The 20256-nt window shown below is 34.0% G+C and overlaps 2 protein-coding genes across 3 annotated transcripts; both read right to left on the reverse strand.

Annotated features, from left to right (window-relative positions):
- Positions 1-606: 606 nt before the first annotated feature.
- On the reverse strand, positions 607-4867 carry LOC114179520 (polyadenylate-binding protein RBP45-like). Of its 2 annotated transcripts, XM_028065888.1 has the most exons (7): positions 4789-4867; positions 4443-4700; positions 3512-3983; positions 1501-1556; positions 1301-1431; positions 1105-1201; positions 607-1012 (listed from the first exon to the last, which is right to left on the reverse strand). In XM_028065888.1, exons 2-7 carry the CDS (start codon positions 4683-4685, stop codon positions 833-835), a joined length of 1179 nt encoding a protein of 392 aa, XP_027921689.1. In that variant the 5' UTR covers positions 4686-4700; positions 4789-4867; the 3' UTR covers positions 607-832. The 2 variants fall into 2 exon arrangements, with proteins under 2 accessions (XP_027921689.1, XP_027921688.1); XM_028065887.1 differs by lacking the exon at positions 4789-4867 and having other exon boundaries at positions 4443-4782.
- Positions 4868-10126: 5259 nt separating this feature from the next.
- On the reverse strand, positions 10127-20054 carry LOC114176196 (abnormal spindle-like microcephaly-associated protein homolog). The gene is made up of 22 exons (XM_028061151.1): positions 19336-20054; positions 18763-19231; positions 18565-18650; positions 18215-18328; positions 17920-18108; positions 17756-17818; positions 17383-17439; positions 16881-17003; positions 16686-16802; positions 15415-15522; positions 15187-15322; positions 14520-14651; positions 13950-14126; positions 13030-13862; positions 12575-12752; positions 12251-12486; positions 11981-12044; positions 11631-11869; positions 11349-11538; positions 10773-10998; positions 10539-10694; positions 10127-10450 (listed from the first exon to the last, which is right to left on the reverse strand). Exons 1-22 carry the CDS (start codon positions 19987-19989, stop codon positions 10357-10359), a joined length of 4641 nt encoding a protein of 1546 aa, XP_027916952.1. The 5' UTR covers positions 19990-20054; the 3' UTR covers positions 10127-10356.
- Positions 20055-20256: the final 202 nt, after the last annotated feature.

Here is a 20256-nt window from a genome sequence, read left to right on the forward strand (position 1 = left end):
ATTTCGGTTAATAAATTAAGTTGACTAACCTCAACTGAAAATAAAAACAATTGGAACATTATAAGTTGACTCAGAGAGAGCTAAATTAATATAAATGTTCCAACTAAAATTCAAAAATTCAAATACACTACCAATGACCGTAAAACACGAGACTAAGTATCATTCCTACTAAGGTTGAGCAATATATTAAGTTTTATGGGAATCCTACTATCATTTGAGAAAACTTAATTATTAAATTCGTCCTTAACCTGTTTTCTTTTTTAAGTATCATCCAAAAGAATATTATTATTTAGGCGGCCTCTAACATTCAAAGACAAACTTGAAAAGCTTCTCAACACAATCTTTTTTTTATAATTTCTAAGATTGCTTCAGTGATTTTTTAATGCAAAAAAGTCACAATTGAAGACCAAAATTTATTGTCAATAGATGACATGTAATAATATGTTACGAAATGCAACATTAATTCCACCATGTTCTCTAATTGTTAACATTTATCAATTTTTTATGTTATTTAAAAATTCATATCTCCTTCACGCCACTGAGCAAGCTTAATACGCGACAACGCATCATAGGCTACACACTATGCCACCCTCTTAAGATTCTGTATTACAAATAATTAATACGAATATCAAATGTGGAGGGGGGTTCACCAGATGCATAAACATCAAAGTATTCAACAAGCAATATTTAATGGATACAAAATAAAACTTCGCATAGAATGTTTAATGCTAATAGCAATGATAAGAAGGTAAAAGAAGAGCCAAGTTTGTTCTCAATGAGACATAGATAGGATAGGATTACAGAAGAAAACGGAAAATTGGGGCAGAAGTTCTTAGCTATATCCTATTTGCTGTTGTTGCTGAGGAGGTTGGTAATTTGCGTAGCCCGGATAACTGCCATACATATTGGGGTCTTGTCCTGCAGGAGCATAACCATAATTTTCATAACCCTGCGCAGCATATCCATAGTAACCACCACTGCTGCCATTCCACTGATTCGCATCTGGTTGGGCCTGAGTCATGCACCAAATCCAAATTCATTATAAAAATCAATTAACACAGATAATGCATATCAGAATGACCACGGTTCAGTCACATTACTTACCTGTTTGTTTGAAGGACTTCGGCCCCATGAAAGCCGAACATTTTGTCCACCCAAAAGTGTACCGTTTAAAACCCGCAAAGCCTCTTCTGCACAGCTCCTGATGCATGAACATGAAAAAAAAAGCACAACAAGAGGACACTACATTTAGACAAGGAAGTTAACAAGATAAATACCAAATATTGAATGATTAAATTACCTGTCCGCAAATTGAACAAATCCACATCTCTTGCCAGCTGGAATCTTCACGTGAACTAACTCTCCATACTGCCCAAAAACTTGCCTCAAATGGTCATCGGTGACATTAGGATCCAAATTGCCGACAAAAATCTGCAAAAAAACTAGGGTCATGAACAAGAAAAAAGGAGAGCAGTTTCTATATAGCAGAGAAGTACGCACAGTTGTATTATTTGGATCATGCTCGTTCTGTGCCCCTTGAGGATTCTGATATGATGCTGCATGTTCAAAGTACAAGTAAAAAGATGGGTAACATTATTAAAAAAAAATCTGGAAGCAATCCGTGGAAAGAGATACCAAACAAAGATAGACAAAAATTCACAGACAAAAAGCACATCTTTTTTATAGAGGCACGACTTTTCAACATAATATTGATACATTCAGTGTGAAATTTCAAATATCCCATACTCAACTCTATGATTCATTCTAAAAACATGCAACTATATATATATATATATATATATATATATATATATACATACATATATATTCCACAAGCAACAAATTATAGGTGCCTTGCATGCACCACAAACATTCACCACATTACACTATTACAAATGCACCATCATTCAGAAGCAAAAAATCTACCTCATTTTCGATTAATAAGTACATGTATAGGGGAAAATAGCACCTTGAGAAGCAAATAACTTGCCCAGTACCTTGCATCATAAATATTAAAATATGGAAAAACTATTCAAAGATATAAATATGATCAGACATTAAAATACACCATGGATTCAAATAATTTCATGAGAAAATTAAGCAGAAAGGGTTACAATGCAAGGGCGGGATTTTTCACCCTACAGGATGCAAAGGGGATGTAGAAAATGATGAAGTTTCCCTCGCCCTGTCAATAACTATCCAAATATGATAAAATATTCTGACATGAAGAAAATCTGACATTGAACTAAACAATGGATTCAAATAATTCTATGAGAAAACTCAACAGAAATACTTGTTGATACAATGCAACGGTAAAACTGTTGGCATTACAGAATGCAAATACTATGGACAATGTGACAAACAAAATGGACACCACTCTCACAATGAGAATGTCTCCCTATAGTAGTTAAATTACACACATCGGGGTTTTCCATATAGACTAAAATAAGAATGAACTAGGAAGCTGTCAAATGCTTGTTACTACACAATATAGAAAACTTCACAAGTCATTTAATATTTTGACATTTTAATAGATTGGTCTTCCCAAAGGATTAAGTAATAGAGTAAATTATAACTTTAATAGCAATGGGTCTTCCCAAAGGATTAAGCAATATCGAGTAAATTATAACTTTAATAGCATATGTGCTGAGAAATTTAGAAAGAATGGCGAGAGACCTTGCCTTGTGACAATAAAAAATGGCATGATAACAAAACCATCTGGCAGAGTGCATTTCTACAAAACCACCGTATCCCAAGGTATTCCTTGTGAACTAGGTTGGAAACTTGAATTAATAGCGACAGATAGATGAAGAAAAGAAAGTAGAAAGTAAAAAAGACTTCTTAGAGAAGGGAAAGCTAAAATAGAAACTCAAAGATACAGTTCTTTAAGTAATGTCAAAGGAGTAAAGCTAAAGGGGAAAGGAGCAAGAATGGAGGACGGATATGAAAGTAATTTGAATAGTTGCATAAGTAATTTGGCTAAAAAAGCCAAGCAACAAAATGAAAAGAAAAGATAATATACGTAATAAGAGGCAGAAAAGAAAATGCCACAAAAAATAATGGGCAATACATAAACAGATAACTGACCTACACAAGGCCATGCACTAAAATGGTAACCATTTCAGCTGAAATCAGTTCCAGGCTCCGAGATGACAGAGCCTCTTGACACCCTGCTTTGAGACAACGGGAGTTCTATAAGATTTTATTATTTAATATCATTTACTTAGCCCAAATTTTTAAAGGAAATTACAGGAAGAAATGTGTTTGGACTGCAATTCTTCAAGAGTGTACTGAAAAGAAATGTAAATTAACACATCTGGGATACACACAAAATAGATAACTAAAGAATTAAAGAACTGAATCCAACCAGTAGTATAAATGTATCAATATTCAATAACAGACCAAAAGTATGCATATGAAAGAAAAACATATCTAAATTATATTTAAGCACCACATCGGCAGATATTTGCATCAAAATGACAAGCACAAGCCAACTATGAAAGAGACGTACCTTTTGGCTGGGACTGGGTGCTAGGGTTTTTATTAGAGGCAGGTCCAATTCGCATGGGTCTTGTTGAACAAAGAACCCCCTGCATTTCAGTCATAGCCCTAACCTGTTCACTCTCATCTCCAAACCTAACAAAACCATAACCCTTTGTACGACCAGTAAGCCTATCAATTACAACTTTGGCACCCTTAACCGAGGGATAGCGTGCCCGAAATGTCTCTTGCAGAAGATAATCTGTAACATCTGCAGCCAGGTCTCCAACAAATATGGTGTGATCTGGGCTGTCATCATGACGCCTGTCCCCCGCACTAAACGAAGCCCAGTTCAATCTGAAGTTCTGACCACCATTTGGCATGATGGTTCCGTTGTATGTTTGAAGGATTCTCTCGGCACCAGCACGAGTAGTAAACTCAATAAACCCATATCCCTCCGATTGACTGGTTTGTTTGTTCCTAATGACTTTAACTGAAGCCACCTGCAAGCAAGCACCATACATCCATCAGTAACCAACGTCAAGAATCACCTTGAAACACCAACAAACTACTAAACACTAGTTTTACTTGCTTACATGCAATAACACTCATCTGAATCAATCAAATCTGCCCCCGGAATATGCAATTATCAAAACTCAGATTCATAATTAAAAAAATAATATATTAACAGAAAACGCAAATCCGTATTTAAAAACTCTGAAATCTACACCTTTCAAAAGAATATATCATATTTTTTCCACATAATTTATTTATAGGATAAACAGTATTTGCCTCACAAGAAACAAAAGATTAATTTGATGTGAACATATTCTAAATCTAACACCACACCATAGTAATTTCAAGTTAAAATCTAACAAAGATTCCATAGAACAAAGATAAAATGCAAAGATATCGAGGACGATTTGAGAAAGGAAAGCGAAGATAAGGAAAAGAAAATATACCTCGCCTGTGTGAGCGAAGCACGTGTAGAGGTAGTTCTCGTCCATCCAGTACTGCAAATCACCGATCCAGAGGGTTCGGACCTCATCGGCGCTGGTGGGCTGCGGAGGAGCCACCGATTGTGGAGGAGGCTGGGCCGATGGGGCCCACATCTGAGGGGGCTGCGGCTGCGGCGGCATCATCATGTAGGGTTGTTGCTGTTGCTGCTGCTGTTGGGGATATTGCTGGTTGGGTTGTTGGGCCATGCCGGGTCCTCCTGGCTGCATCATCCTCTTGAACCTTAAAATTCAGCAATGGAGAAACACAGAGAAAAAAGATAGAGAACCAAAGAGAGAGAAAGAGAACAACCACAATATCGAATGTGAGACTGTGCTTTAAAGAGTAGTTGAGACCCAAACCCTAACCTTGAGGCGTGTCCTTCTTTCTGTCTCTCAACACGGATATTTATTTACTTTTTTTTTAATTATTATTGACAAAAACCGATCAATATCTTATTACAACTAAATATTTAAATTTATTTACTTATTCACCGGTGAAAAGATATTATCAATTCATTTTTTATAATAAAAATAAATATAAATAATTCTCATATTTATTGTAAATAATTATTTAACTTTTAAAAATTATTAAATTTAGAAAATATTAAATAAAAAATAGTTAAATTTAAAAATTATTACTATAATATATTGATAAAATAATTATTTTAATTTAAAAAAATATTTAAAAGATAAAGTGAAAAGAAAATATGAATATTAAAAAGGAAATCTCTCTGATATATAATATATATAACATATATAATATAATATAATAAACAAAATATAGATAAAAAGAAACACATTAATAACTTATTATTGATGAAAATATTGATACCTAGTATCTTGTAAGGATAAATAAAACTCAATGTTACACACAAGTAAATAATAAAAATTATTTATTCATTTATTAAATTGTTTCCTTTGGCACCACATGTTAAAGAAGATGTTAAATGGTGATCATTGTTTCTCCCTCTTTGTTGTGATTTATTTCTTTATTTATTTTATATTTCTAATAAATTATTTAGGAACATTAGATACAAAAGAAAATCTTTAACCGTGAATTCAAAATGTTTATTAGTTAATATTTATAATAATATATAAAAAATACTTTATTTTGCATCTTTTGTTATTTCCTTTTTATTTTTAATTTTTATTTTAAAAATTAATTATGAATAATTTATTTTTAAATAATATTCTAAAAATCTCTTTTATCTTTAATTATTATTTTAAAAATTTATTTTGATAATATATTTTATTTTTCTAATTTCACATTTAACAACTATTTTGAAATTTAGTTATATATTTTTTATCAATTTTAACTCAACTTTTATGAAAATTAAAAATATGTGAACACATGTTGTGTCTGTATATTTGCTAGTCAATAATTAATGAATATTGTGATACATTCATATACACATAATATTAATAATTAGTTTTTCAACTAATTGTTTATTTGATTTTTTAAAAGATAACTTACTGATTTTGGAAAAAAGAAAAAAGCGCTTCATGACAATCCTCTCAATAATCAGAACTGGTAAATAAGACCTATCTCAATTACAAAATTGTTTATTTAGGTATTTTATATAAACAAAGTTAAATTTATAGGATTTTTCTAAAAAACAAAAAACTATTTCAGTTTTCCTACAAAAAATTCTATTTAGTAAAAAATTGGGTTAAACTTCTAACTGAAATACTTAAATAAATGAGAAGATTTTATTAATTTATAATTAATAAGTATCGCTTTTAAAAACCTCCTAGCAAATATTATTTCAAGAATGATAATGCTTTATGAAACCTTATTATTTTAATATAAAAATACATAATAAACAAAAATAATAAATAAAAAGAATTATAAATTAATATTATTTTATTACAATTTTATAAATTACATACTTTATTAATAAAATTAGAAAGTATCTCACATGAATATGTGACGAGATTTACATCATAGGTTAAACATAATATTAAAAATTTTAAAGTTTTTAAGTACTCAAATTGTTTGAATTATTGTTAATAAATATTTTAATTTAAAATACAATTGTTTTAATATGATAACTTAATAACTAATCCAGTTTTAAGTAATTTTATTTAAAAGTAATTCAATTTTTAAGATTAAGTTATAACAGAAATGAAACCTTTTTTTTTTCATGCAATAGATTAATTTAATATTAGTTTTTTCACTTCATATATTATTATATTATAGTTTTATCTCACGTTTTGTGATAAAAATAAAAAATTAAATATATTAAATAATCTAGCTAAATTTTATTTTTGATAATTTTTGCTACATCTTAGAAAATTATATTTTTGAAGAATTCTAAGGTCATAAATTATGCATAATTTCGTTTATTTTTATTAAAATGTTCGTTTATTTATAGTTAAATTACATCATTTTTATTTATCTAATATTAAAGAGCATAACTTTTACAAAATAGAAAAACATTTATTTGATTCGTTATTAATTTGTTAATTGTGTCTAAGTATCTCGAAATATTAGTTTTTGTTTATTTTATTATAGATTACCTTCATTTTATTTATTTTTAAAACGTTAATACAATATTTTTCTGTCATCTAAATAAAAGTTTTGAAAAAAAAAATCAAGAGGTTATAAAACTTGTCATTGAACTTTTATATGTGTATGAATAAACAATTAATATAAAATTGTTTAATTTTATAAAATTAAATGAGCAAATATATAATTAATTAGTATAAAATTGTTTAATTTTATAAAATTAAATTAAAATTTGATAGAACATAAAGCTTGTAACATTCGATTTCAATAAGATCACACCACTAACTAAGGTATTAAACATTAATAATTACATAAACATACATTATATATGTAAAGTAGATTATACTTGTAAGATTAAGTTTTCTGCCCTAAAGTTTTATGGGTTGTCTTAAGCTATTGGGTCTAAGGGCTGACCCAAGGGATAAAACCACCCCAAAGTTTGTCCTAATGATTTCATTATGCACTTTCAAAACCTACTCCCTTAGTGCTTAGAGCCGCAGCCGCCACTCCGCTAGGGTTCAGTCTTGGAGCTCTGTCACTCTTGTTCAAGCCAGTTTTGTTCCATGTAAGTTGCATCCCATCCCACACCTTCTTGTTTAGCTCAGTTGCTTCGAGTTCTAACTAGAGTCGTACTAAGTAATTTCGTGCCACTTCGCCCTTGTGTTTCCAGTTCACTAAGCCGCCCTAGGAGCTGCTGCGTTTATCTATTCGCACCCAAGAACCCAGCTGTTAGCCCTTTTCCAGGTAAGGGAAGGTAGGCTTTACTCTGTTGTTGCGTTTTTTTGCTCGAGTAGCCGTATTTTGCTATGGGATGTCTTGTATGTGTTGTGAATCGGTGAAATGTATTATGTTGGGCTGAATAGATCTGTTACGAGGCTGTGCATGAGAGAACAGTGGCGAGCACGTCTCGCCTAGGCGAGACTATCGGAAGCTCACTTTGATTTTTCTGCGCGAGGTGTCGCCAGAGCGACGCGTTTCCCTTTGAGCGAGCCACATTCTCGCTCAAGCGAGGAGGGCTCGCCTAAGCGAGAGGGTGCAGGAAGCCATTGTTCCCCTTTTTCGAGCCCTCGCCTAGGCGAAGGGGGCTCGCCTGAGTGAGAGCCTCTCACCTGAGCAAGACCTTTCAGCCTGAGCGAGGTGCTGGGCGAGGCAGTGTGATGTTTGATCGTTTTCCCTGACCTTGAATGGTTAATGCTTGTTTGGATTTAAGTATTGTGTTGAAAGTATGAGACAAATGAGTATGCATAAGTGGTATGATTCATAATTTGTGAATAATGGGTTTGGTATGAGCTTAGCATGGGATATTAATGAGATGGTTGGTATTAAAGTGGCGTGGTAACGAGATGAGTTGAAATTCTATATTCACGGATGGAGTATGATAGGTGGAATGGGTTTGACCTGGAATATGAAAGGTATTGGCTTTAAAGGTTGGCATGACAAATATATATTTGCATGATGTGTATTACTTGGCTGTATGATTATGTTTGGTCCGTGTCAGTGCGTAATTCCTCGAAGTCTCTAGGACGTAATTCCATGGCCCCTGATAGTGGGTGTCCATGGTGGTGCCCCATTTGTATAACTTGGTAAGGATTTAAGATAAGGATTGTATCCTGACGCTCTAAGGAGTCAGTTAGTCTCACTTAGAGCGGACTCCTGTGGTGAGAGTAGCAGGAAGCCTGAAACTCATTAAGGGCTAACCTTGTGGTGAGGGAATTGATTCATTGTGACACATAGGGGGTGAGCAGAGGGGGTGAGCAGAGGTATCCACTACAAGTGCAAGTCTTAGTGTATTGTTTGGAAGGTCTTAACATGCTTGTGTGATGTATATATAATGAACTGTGAATATGTATCTGATTACTTTGGTGAAATGGTTTTGACTCTAGCTTACCCTATGAGGTGATTTTTTATTTCATATTTCTTCTTATTTTATTCTTATTTCTTTTTAATACTGACTCGCTCTTTATTTTTTTCAGTTATTAATCCTAGTTATTTGATTTATATATTTTTTTTATAATAAATAAATGAGATAGAATATTCAAAATGGAATATTTCTATTATTTGATTTTTCATCCAATGACTATACATTTTTTATATTTTTATGGAAATACAGGAAAAAACTCTATGGAAAAATGGTGGTTTAATTCTAAGTTACTTAATAGGAAGTTCGAATACAGGTGTGAATCAAGTAAATCAATGGAGAGTCTTGGTTCTTATGCATATGCATAATCTTCTTGGGCTGGATTTCGTGCTTCTCTTGGGTTTTGTTAAGACCCAGGACTGCACTATTATACTATCTGTGTGTGACGTTTCTTTTAATTTCACTTAATAATTAAATGGGACGTCACAACATTTCACCAAACAGAAATAAAAAAAATAAAATATAATTTGATTGTTATATTTTATTCTCTCATTTTTATTAATTTGTTTTTTATTTTTTTTATACACAACACAACTGAAAACAAAGTTTGATACAAAATCAAGGATGAAGGAAGTATTTTTGTTAGTTTTAATGATATTATTTTTTGTTTAGTTTAACAAAATTATTTTTAGTTTTGTAAACTCAAACCACATTTTTCAAAATAACAGAATCAGAAAATTGAAAAAGAAAAACTAATGTTTCAAACTTACGACTCTTGATAAAACTGATGTTAACACTGATAATTCGTATTTACATGGTAAAAAGATGAAATTTATGTTATAGATTTTGAATTTATAAATAACCGAAACCTATTATGTTACCAGTTCGAAAAAGTTAGTGTAAACGCAGTAACATGAGGTATACTTAGCACATGGCAATGAACTAGTTCATGGGATTTTTCTTTTTCAAATCAATAATTTATAATCTGAAAGTTCTATTATTTTAGCTGACCTGTATATTTTTAATTTTTTCATTAGTTTTAGTTTGGTCCTTCTTTGTATCTTTGTTTTTTTTTTTTGTTTTTACTGATATTTTTAAATAATGACAAATTATAGATGTTCATGGAGTGAACATAACTTAACATGAGTTCTAATTAAAAAGAAAAACACTTCTTTATTCACCATTTTTCTATCAGACTATTTTGCTACTTATATAGTCCTTTCACCATTATCTGCATTTTCACTAACATTTTTAAAAAGCACGTATTTTGAAAACAAATTCTGCAGAGAACTCAGAAAACTCACACCTAACATTATCTTATTTGGAACTCAGAAAGTTCACCGAGGTTCTAACAATTGTTTGCTTTCAAACTAAATCATGATGCACCTTTAAACAAAGCTCATTCCAATATCCACGAGATGAGGACAGAATGTAAATAGAAGAGAACAAATCTTAGCCTTCTTCTGCATATCATCGAACATATCATCGAAACTCTGTTTAAAAAAAGCTTTTCACGCGCTTGTTATCAGCTTCACAATCTCAGCAGCCTCCTTCAATCTTCTCTCTCTGTTTTCTTTGATAGCCAGGTTAGGAGCCCTGGAATTTCTGTATTGCAACAAAACAATTGTAATCAACAAAAATGGCATTTTAAAAAACTAATTCCTCTAATCTAGCAAAACAAGTAAAGTCTCACCTTTTCTCGTAAATTCCCTTCCGTTTAAGGTCCTCGACAAGGGCGTGCAATCGTTTTAGCAGAGCATGGGACTTCAAAATCGCCTCAACGCCTATGCCAGTTGAAAATATCTTCTTCAGAAGCTCAGAAGCAACGAAATAGCCCTCGTTTTTATTCCTGGAACAAGTTATATAAAGTTATAACAAGAATTGAATAAGAATACTGTACATCAACTTTCAACGGCTAACTACAAACCTCAACAATTCCATGACAATTATCTGTACAGAATTACGACTTTGGATCAACACTTGTAGAAGATGAGGATAGCGGGCGAGATTTCGGAGAGTTGACAAAGCATGCTTTAGAACCTCCTGATCAGGTATACTCCGGCTGACTGTTTGAATCAGCCGCAGCAAAGTATCAACAGCTCCGGCAGCCACAAGTTCTTCACAACATTTCTGAGAGTGCCCTGTAGCCATGTCTGTGAAAACCCAGAAAAACAAATGGGTCAGGACTTATACAATGAACTGCTATTTGAAGTGAAGAATGAATGCAGGTGAAACTGCAGCATCACTTGGACACTTGGCAACAGAGTGAACGAAGGGAATTAGTAGAATTTAAATCACAAGAAATACAACTAACGGCTCTTTTAAGACCTCCGGCCACCCCTTAATAAATTATAAAATACCACTGTTTACTCATTCGTGTCAGGCTTATTATTAGAATTAGAACACAAATTTGAGGAAATTATTCGGCATGTTTGAGACGCCGTCATAGAAATAAGAAATATAGCAACAAAATCTAGATTAAGTAATGTAAGAAAAATCTCACCCAATATTGAACAGGTATGAAGGATGTTACTAAGACTCTTCATATTGAGTAGCTCCGAGAGCGCTGCCAAGAGTCTGTTTATGAGACGCTTGCTGTCATCTACATTTCTGGCAGACTTTTGCATTCTCAAGCGCAAATCCAATAACTGTTCTTTCGAAGCTTTACGTGCACGGTAACCTTTCCAGTGGGACTACAAAAGTTTAGAGAAAAAGAAGGAAGATTAAGAAAAAGGGAAAACCAAGACAAACACTAAAGAATTACAGGTAGTACAAAACACTATACTTGGATGACAATAATACGATGTCTCTGAACATTAGCCGTTCGCCTGGCGATCCACCCACGAGTACAAGATTGAATAACAATAGCAGATTTTGTCATCAATATCTGTAACAAGTGACCCTTCCACCATCGTTGCAATTTCACAACTGAAAGCAAAAATTGATCAGGTGGAAAACTACGACAGCCAACTGGACCTGAGATGCAGCCAACAGGAGTGATTGCACTTAGGTTAGAAGCACCACCTGCGCATCAGGATAACAAGCATAATAGTATCTGCAGTAAATGTAAAATCCATAACTAAAGCACCACCTAATGAGATTATGCATGAACACTCGTAAAATATGAATATTTACCTAATACCCGATGTCGAGTTAAATGTCCCCTAATGTAGCGTTGAATCACCAACGCGGCATCTTCCTGGCAAATGGCAATTAAGAGGCTTTAGTAAAATATAAGAACAAGAAAACAAATAAGTAAACAGAAAACAAATGAAAAGTGAGCAATAGTTGCAGGTAGCAGCAGCAGCATCTTAATGGTTTAAGAATTATTAAAAAAATAAATAAAGATTTAGCATGTATTTGGTTATCTGTCAGTAAATCATAATAACAACTGGAATATCATACTTGGATGACAACATGGCTTCTATAAAGAGTAGCATTTCGCCTGGCTATCCTCCCACGGGTACATGACTGAATGATGATGGCCGATTTATTCATTAACTTCAGCAACAGAAGACCCTTCCACCATCGTTGCAATTTCACAACCGAAAACAAGAACAATTCCAATTGAAAACTACAAAAGCCAAATGGTCTTGAGCTGCAACTAATAGGAATAACTGTGCCTAGCTTGGAAGCACTGCCTACATCACCAAAACATGAGATAATAGTATTGGTGAGATGATAGGAAACCACAGATAAAGTTAGCTTCATAAGACATTAATTAATAACCTAATAGCTGATTCCGAGTTACATGGCCCCTTATAAAGCGCTGGATCTCCAAAGCAGCATCTTTCTGGCAATTGAGAGCCTTTTGGCACTTCAAACTTCGAACGACACACTGGATCTTTACTACAGCGTCTCTTTGGAACAAGAAGTTCCTCTTTACAAGCCAACCACGGCAGTGCCTCTGGAATCATTAAAGCAACCTATCAGGTTAGATAATATTCTAAAACTAAAAATTACAAAAAATATGTAAAGACTTTTTTCTAAATTTGAAAAAATCATACTATTATAGGAATTATTAATTTCATCCGACGAAACATAACATTAAGTAAATGTATACACAGTACTGTTACAAAAATAAGTAACAGCACATCGACTCATGAATTTTTGAATGCAAACTGGAGATTCATGTAAAATAAATGAACATAAATATAATTACAACAAGCTAGCCGCTGCCTTACTTGAATCTTAACAATGTCCTTCCTACGCGTACAAGCATCTTGTCGGGCAAACCAGCCCCGTAAACAAGACTGAATGATAACAGCTGCTTTAAACTCAATTTTGAACTTCTGGAAAGCATTTACACATCTCCACATCCGAAAATATGATTGAATTTTTATGACAGCTTGAATCTGATTTAAAAACCTTTTTCTCGACAACCACCTGCGGAAATTTAGCTGAATTTTTGTTGCAAATAGGTGATTCCTACGTGCACCAGCATTCTTTCGGGCTAACCAGCCCCGCATACATGATTGAATAACAGTTGCCTTAAATTCAATCTTGAAGAGCTGAAAAGCGTTCACACATCTCCACATTCGAAAATAAGATTGAATCTTTACGACAGCCTGAATCTTATCTAAAAAACTTTTTCTCAATAACCACCTACGGAAATTTCGTTGAATTTTAGTTGCAAACAGGTGTTGCTTCTGAGCAGACTTGCAGCACATGAACTTTTTCCAAGCAAGCTGAATGATAGTGGCTGCATTTGTTTGAAGATGGAAAGGGACTTTCAGTTGGGAAACAAATAAAGCTTTCTCTCTGTGATCTAGCTGATGAATATATCTAGATTGTGCCATCCCATCAGGGACCAATTTCTGAACATTAAGAGCAGGCACTACCATATCTGAAATCAAAAGATCCGGACTTGTACTAAACTCTTGCTTATGCCTCCTATAGAGCCAACTCCTAACTGCTTTCTGGATAATCTGTGCTGAGCTCTTTAACCTCAAAAAGGAACGTCTATAAATGAAAACCATGGCATATCTCTTATATGTTTCTGATTGCTTCAGTATTTCTGTGTGATTAAATAAACAAGACAGACCAATAAGTAATGAAAAATTAACCCCAGAAAATGTCTGAGAAAAACTGATAAACTACATACCACATGAAGAGTCACAGACTTGAACAGTAGATAATATCACACAGGCTGACTTTTGCCTCACTTTTAGCCAAGCTCTGAAAACTGTTTGCAAAAGGGTAATAGCATTTACCATCTTCAGAAACTTGCGCCGTGCAACCAATCCTCTGAGATGCAGTTGTATTGTTCTTGTAGCATTTTCTAAAAATGTGAAGTACCAATTGTTAACTAGATGACATATATCATCAACAACACAAGTTTTGCATGCAATTAGCAGATTATTAAAAAGCTGCAATTATAGAGTGAAAAACGAATTATATCACACACGTTTACTATGCGATTTCATGAACAAAGTAAAGTTTAAAAGCCTATTTCAATTCACCTGCAAATACATTCATTCCTTTGTATAAATACAAACCAGGACTGATAGGAGTTGAACTAAGCACTGCTTCTTATTTTCCCTTTTTGAGTGATTTTAGGAATGATTATCAAGAAAATAACAATGTATTGAATTTCGTTTTTTTTTTTTGCTGCTGTGGTAAATGTAATTATGACAATAGTAGCAAATAGGATTATGCACGTCTTAACAATTACCTGTTTTGATGTTGGTGCTGCATTCAGTGATTTTTGATCCCTTCAAATTTGAGGCAGCTTGTTTGTTCAGACCGTTTCTTTCAGCCATGTCTTGCCACCAAGATTGGATGGCCTTGAATTTTCTTGAAGCATCTATGTTAATAAATAAGATTTTGATAAAAAAATTCATGAAATGATGAAAGAAAACTGATTGTTTCATGATTAAAACCATACCATCACTATGATTAATCTGGGATGTTTTATTTTGGGAAACTAATATAATCACATTGAAAATATTGTCACATAATATATAAAATGAAAGATGGCATGATGTTGTCTACTCAGGGCCAAATACCACGCCAAGGAATGAATAAACTGCAAACGGGCTAGCAATAATTCGTGGTAAAACCTACGTAAAAGGAGATCATATGTTTTAAAGATAAAGCCCAACTTATCTACTAATGTTTTAAATCAATATGAATCGTTCTCACTTTTATTTGTGATACTTTCAAATGATACAACTATAATCACAATGAGATCAGCATAAGTAGTTTTATGTGGATATTTATCAAGTAATATCAGATTTTATATCAAAATCAGATTAATTAACATACAAGGAAGTTGAACGATAAACACAAACAGATGACATGCATGAATAATTAAAGTTCACATCACTTGGTCACCAAACCTTCATTGTCAAGCACATCGGAAGCATCAGGCTTTTGAATTGATTCAGAATTTGAAAGGCACCTTAGCATCCTTAAATGTCTATGGTTCGGACTTTGGCAGTCATAACCCAAGAGTTTGTGGAAATTTAAGTGATCCTGAAAATGAGAGGAGAGATATAAATTTTTCTTGACACAAAATTCAGAGTACAGCAGCAACAGAATCCAATCATAACCTTTATTCTGCTTACCAAATTTTTCTTGACAAATAATTGGCTTGCCAGGAAAACCAACAAAATTATCACACTTCGGTCACTGCAAGCACCATTATATTGAAGTAGCTCACTAATTTGAAGTACCTGAAGCCAATAGTATCAAGTGAGATAAATTAAATGTATATTTCTTCTCTTTTTGTTTGGGTTACACAAAAGTACATCCATATTAATTGTGCTTTTATTTAACACAATTTAAGTGTCCATAGAAATGGCTTCAGTATTGATAGAGTACTGAACCAAAATTTGGAAAATGTATGTAAGACAAAGAAAACGAGAGAGGGAGAGAATTGGGACAGCATTAAGTTGGCCTTCTGGATAGCAGTGAAGGATAGGAACACAGGGAGGAAGGGCACCTCTTGAGGTTGGTTATGCACTTTTGCTTCGCTGTACAGAGACAAAAACATTTTTCTCTTGAGAGTTTAGACTCTGGTTCAAATTGTGAAGTGTTCAGGCTCCATTTCTGATTCTTAACAAATATCAAAAACCAGTTTGTGTTCCTTGTATGCATGCTATTAGCAATAATATAAGAATGTATTTGGTAGAAGGGAACATTTTTGGTCAAGTTTCCACAAAAACATTCTTGTGGGGGGAAGAGTGAATCTAACTTTCCTGAATTGAAATAAAAATTTTACTGAAAAAAATGCCATGTTATCCTTATTAAATCATTCAATATGACAATAAATTAAAGATTTTAGTAAATTTTTAGAAAACTTGTATAACATCGCCAAAAATATTTATGGGGAATAGAGATTTCTGGGTATGAAAAAATTCTCAGGTACCAAACGCCCTCTAAGAGCTCATATTGAAAAGTTTATATGAATTCAGGCATGTATCTCTCATGCATGTACCAATGCATTGTGTACACTATTGACTATATACACATTAAGCATATTTCTTCTCAAGCATGCATGCACAACTGGGAAAATGACCATTGTTTTCCTTAATCAGCCAAAGTTTGATACTTCCCACACCAGTAATTATAATTAAATGTTAGCAAATATTTTATGTGCACCTTGTGCTTTGTCCAGGTTTAATAATAGGCCTTCAACATGAATGTTAGATAGATATACAAAAAAATGCTCTCCATGAATGGATTTATTTGAAAATTTACCTAGTTTGAAACTGAATCACTAATAAACAGGTATCAAAGTACGCAGTGATCACTTATCAAGAAGAGATGTGGCCATGTCTCGGCAACAATGTCAGCATGCATGCAAGTAGATATTAACACAAATTAGGGTATTCACCTCTGGGAAGTTCCCCAGTAATGTAGTCAACTTTTGGGATAGTATAAAATTATACAGTGCATCTGAATATTCATCAACCGACATAATTGATGCCTTGCCACTTTTCATACTAACTTCCTGTTAAAAATGAAAAATAAAGGTGATGAACAAGATGTTATTATCAGATGTCGGAAGGAATCTAAAGAAGTTAAAGACCTTCAACGAACAAGAATTTTGAAGTTCTTTCTGGAAGTAATAATCAAGTAAGCACCAGACAGCTTTGCCATCAATAAGGGAATGGAAATTGTCAATTTCACAATCATAGTTGTCACAAACTGCCTGCAAAAATAGAAAAAAACTAGGTTACTGCAGATAACAGGGAATTTTTTTCTTAAATACCAAGATCACACAATTACAAATGCATCATATGAAGCTCAAGCAAAAAAAAAAAAAAAATTCAAATCCTGAAACAAAGTGTAGCAAACCAACCTCTATCAAAGAACAACTAGTTATGGACTGTATGCACCAAAACAAAACAAAACAAAAATGCATTTATCTGACTTGGAATAAGAGAGACTGAAACAAAACAAGCATTGGGTTGAATTTTGAAGAACTATTATGTTCAACGGTACTGATTAACCTATTGGTAAACCAAAATGAAAAAAAAAAAATCTAGAATAATTACCATGATTTATGGAAGTATTCTAGGAGTTTTTACCTGAATCCAATTCAAAAGCAATTCCATAGAGCTAGAACTTGCATTGTTTACGGGAACCTGTAGGATGAAAGAAAAAACAAAGCTCTAATATAATAGGAATTGTGAGCTTAAAGTGAAAAAAAGTGTAGATACTATTTCATGAATCCAGTTCCTCTAAAGTGAACATCTCACTTTATTGGGTAAATTGAGTGATCTCAATCATAAATGAGAAGAGTACACATGCTTAACAAAATATGAAGGTGTTGTAATATAAAAAATTGATTTGTTCATCAATGGTTAAGATTACTTGCTTTACTCTGGCTCGAGTTAGAGGAGCCAATTATTTATTTTATAATTAAATCAAACCACAAAGCTCATCTAACATGGAGCATACCTTGCCTCCTTGAATTTTAGAAATTTCCCCTTCTAAACTTGCTTTATCAACCAAAAGAGGTAGCTGCATGTCCAATGGCATCAAAACTTCATTGTTGTCTTAGTATTAGTTAAATCACAAGCCTAATGCAGAAACTTGAAAAATAAGTCAAAACAGAACTCCACCTGCAAATGAACAAATATATTCCAGAGCAAGGAAACTGTAAGTTCTTTGTCTCCATTAGCAATATCATCTGCCACAATCATCATGCCATCTTCATCAACTAGTGACCCACCAGCTTGCCTAATATATTGCAGGGCAAGACTGCAGTTTGCTAATTTTTTCTTAGGAGTATCAGAGGGGACTACAATTTTCTGTCCACACAAAAATGATGAATTACAATCATCCTGAACTAATTGAATTATCAAGTGCCAAAGAAGCTAGTATCATTTCCAATACATAAAAATATATATAACTAACCATGAGGATCGAAGAATTATGCTGCAAGAGCTGAATAGCTCTACACAGTTTTAATCCATCTTGGAGATCTACAAATAAATCTCTGATCATGAAATCATACTCGACAAGAGGTTCCTACAAAATCACAAAACATTCAAATAAAACATAGGTTGGACCTGATACAAACACAATGCCCTTCTTCACATATTTACTAGTACATCAACATTAGAGTGAAATATTGACATTAAAATGAAACATCTACGATATTTGTAGGTGCCCAACACTCCCAGGTACATGTGCAAGCTCACGCCCACATTAACGGACAACCTCATTCAGGTAAATCAAAATGGCATATGGAAGGAATAACTGACCTGTTGATGAGATAATTTGTAACCTAAAATCACCAAATGTGTTAGAAGATTGCCTTCTCCATGCATTACGTCAGACGATAGAAATTCTAATTTCCAACCCCAAAAAAAAGAGTCAAACTAAAATGTAATGTAGAAGCTGCTGTTGCAAAAATACTAAAAGAAAATAAGAGTAGGCTGAGAACATGAAAGAGGACCTACCATGAATCAGCTGACTGCTTGATTTAATCCAGGATTCGGGTTTGAATAACAAAGGAGAACCGCCATCCAATCCATCAATACCATACTCCAGTGGGAGGTAACTCTGGCATTTAGCTTTATCCAGAACAAGCACAAGCAACAAAATTCTTTTCAATATCACATTCCCCAAATTCTCATAGTAACCTGACCTATACACGCCTTCAACCATTTTATTATAAGCATAGGCTTTAGCTAAACCCTCATGCGAAAAAAATAGCTTGTCAACGACCGTTCTCAAGAACACAGCATCATGATCAGAATCCACATCACCATTTAACACCAAGGAGTCACCGCCAAAAATTACATACAATCCAATTCGCAACCAAGTAGAATTATAACACATGAGAATTCTAGTGGCCTTATCCTTCAAGCCGACATCAGTTACTATAGGGCAATGCGCCTTCATATTCAGTCTTCCTTGGTCAATTGTCTAAGAAAGGTAATGGACACGTAGTTCAATAACTAAAGACCAAAATGGATACAAATTTTATAAGAGTTGCTAAGCCTAGTATTTTATGGAAGAAAAAAACAAACCTTGGCGACGCGATTCATTTGTAGGAAGATCTCTTTACAAGCTGCGAGGCTGAAATACAAGCTCATCCGCTGATTCAAATCTTCGAAACTGCAAACATCCTTGAGAGAATCGCTGAGGCGCGAAAACGAGGAATCAGGAACCTCAGCTACAGTCGCAGCATTTTCCTTGCTGGACCACATCTTCCTCTGGCGCTTGGGAGTGCGCCAGGTGGAATCGACGCCGACTACGGAGATTACCGGTGCGCCGTCTCGCTTGCCATTGGTAGTGGCGGCGGAAGCATCCTCGGCGGAGTAGTGGCAGCCACATGAATTAGGATTTTGGAGGAGAAAGTTGAGCCATACAGAGAGAGACTTGGCGAGGGACTTGAGGGAGCGCTCCTTCTTGATTTGGGCCTTACGGGAGGACTGAGACTGCTCCAATTGGAAGGCCTTGAATTTCTTGGCTGTGGCGGCGGTGGATGGTTTGTTGGAACGGCGGTGGAAGGAGGAGGAGGTGGCTGCGTGTTTGGAGGCGGTGAAGAATTGAGTGGCGGGAGATGGGGCGGCTGTGAGAGAGAAAGGGGGTCGTCTGGGAGTGGTGAAGTTGGAGATATCCTTCAGAAGAGAGGAAGAACGGAGAGAGGGAGACGGTGACGGAGGTTCTTCGTAATCCATTGCACTCTGCTGTTTCCGTTTCTTCCAACTCTGAAGTGAAACAGAGAAGAATTGAATCACTATCCCTGTTTTGAAATTTGAATTTCAAAATCTCTGACCGTTTGCTTTTCGCACCTATGCTTTCTTTCTTTCTTAAATTAATTTTTTATTGTCTTCCCTGTTAAAAAATCTGTTTTAAAATTGAAGAAAGTACAATTATAAAAAAAAATACACCCTCCCTGAATAAAAAAAATACACATGGCTTCCCTAGTTTAGAATCAAAATTGA

This window comes from Vigna unguiculata, chromosome 3 (genome assembly GCF_004118075.2).
Source record: "Vigna unguiculata cultivar IT97K-499-35 chromosome 3, ASM411807v1, whole genome shotgun sequence".
Taxonomy (NCBI): domain Eukaryota; kingdom Viridiplantae; phylum Streptophyta; class Magnoliopsida; order Fabales; family Fabaceae; genus Vigna; species Vigna unguiculata.

Bases quoted from the DNA above. Each gene is read 5' to 3' on its own strand.
- LOC114179520 (XM_028065887.1), bottom strand. From the start codon at position 4,709: ATGATGCAGCCAGGAGGACCCGGCATGGCCCAACAACCCAACCAGCAA. The intron at 3,984-4,442 runs GTATATTTTCTT...GCTTGCTTGCAG, and splicing joins GCTTCGCTCACACAGGCGAG to GTGGCTTCAGTTAAAGTCAT. The intron at 1,432-1,500 runs GTGCGTACTTCT...GTTTTTTTGCAG, and splicing joins ATGATCCAAATAATACAACT to ATTTTTGTCGGCAATTTGGA.
- LOC114176196 (XM_028061151.1), bottom strand. From the start codon at position 19,989: ATGGATTACGAAGAACCTCCGTCACCGTCTCCCTCTCTCCGTTCTTCC. The intron at 11,539-11,630 runs GTATAGTGTTTT...AAACTTTTGTAG, and splicing joins ATCGTATTATTGTCATCCAA to TCCCACTGGAAAGGTTACCG. The intron at 10,451-10,538 runs GTGAGACTTTAC...GTTGCAATACAG, and splicing joins AAGGGAATTTACGAGAAAAG to AAATTCCAGGGCTCCTAACC.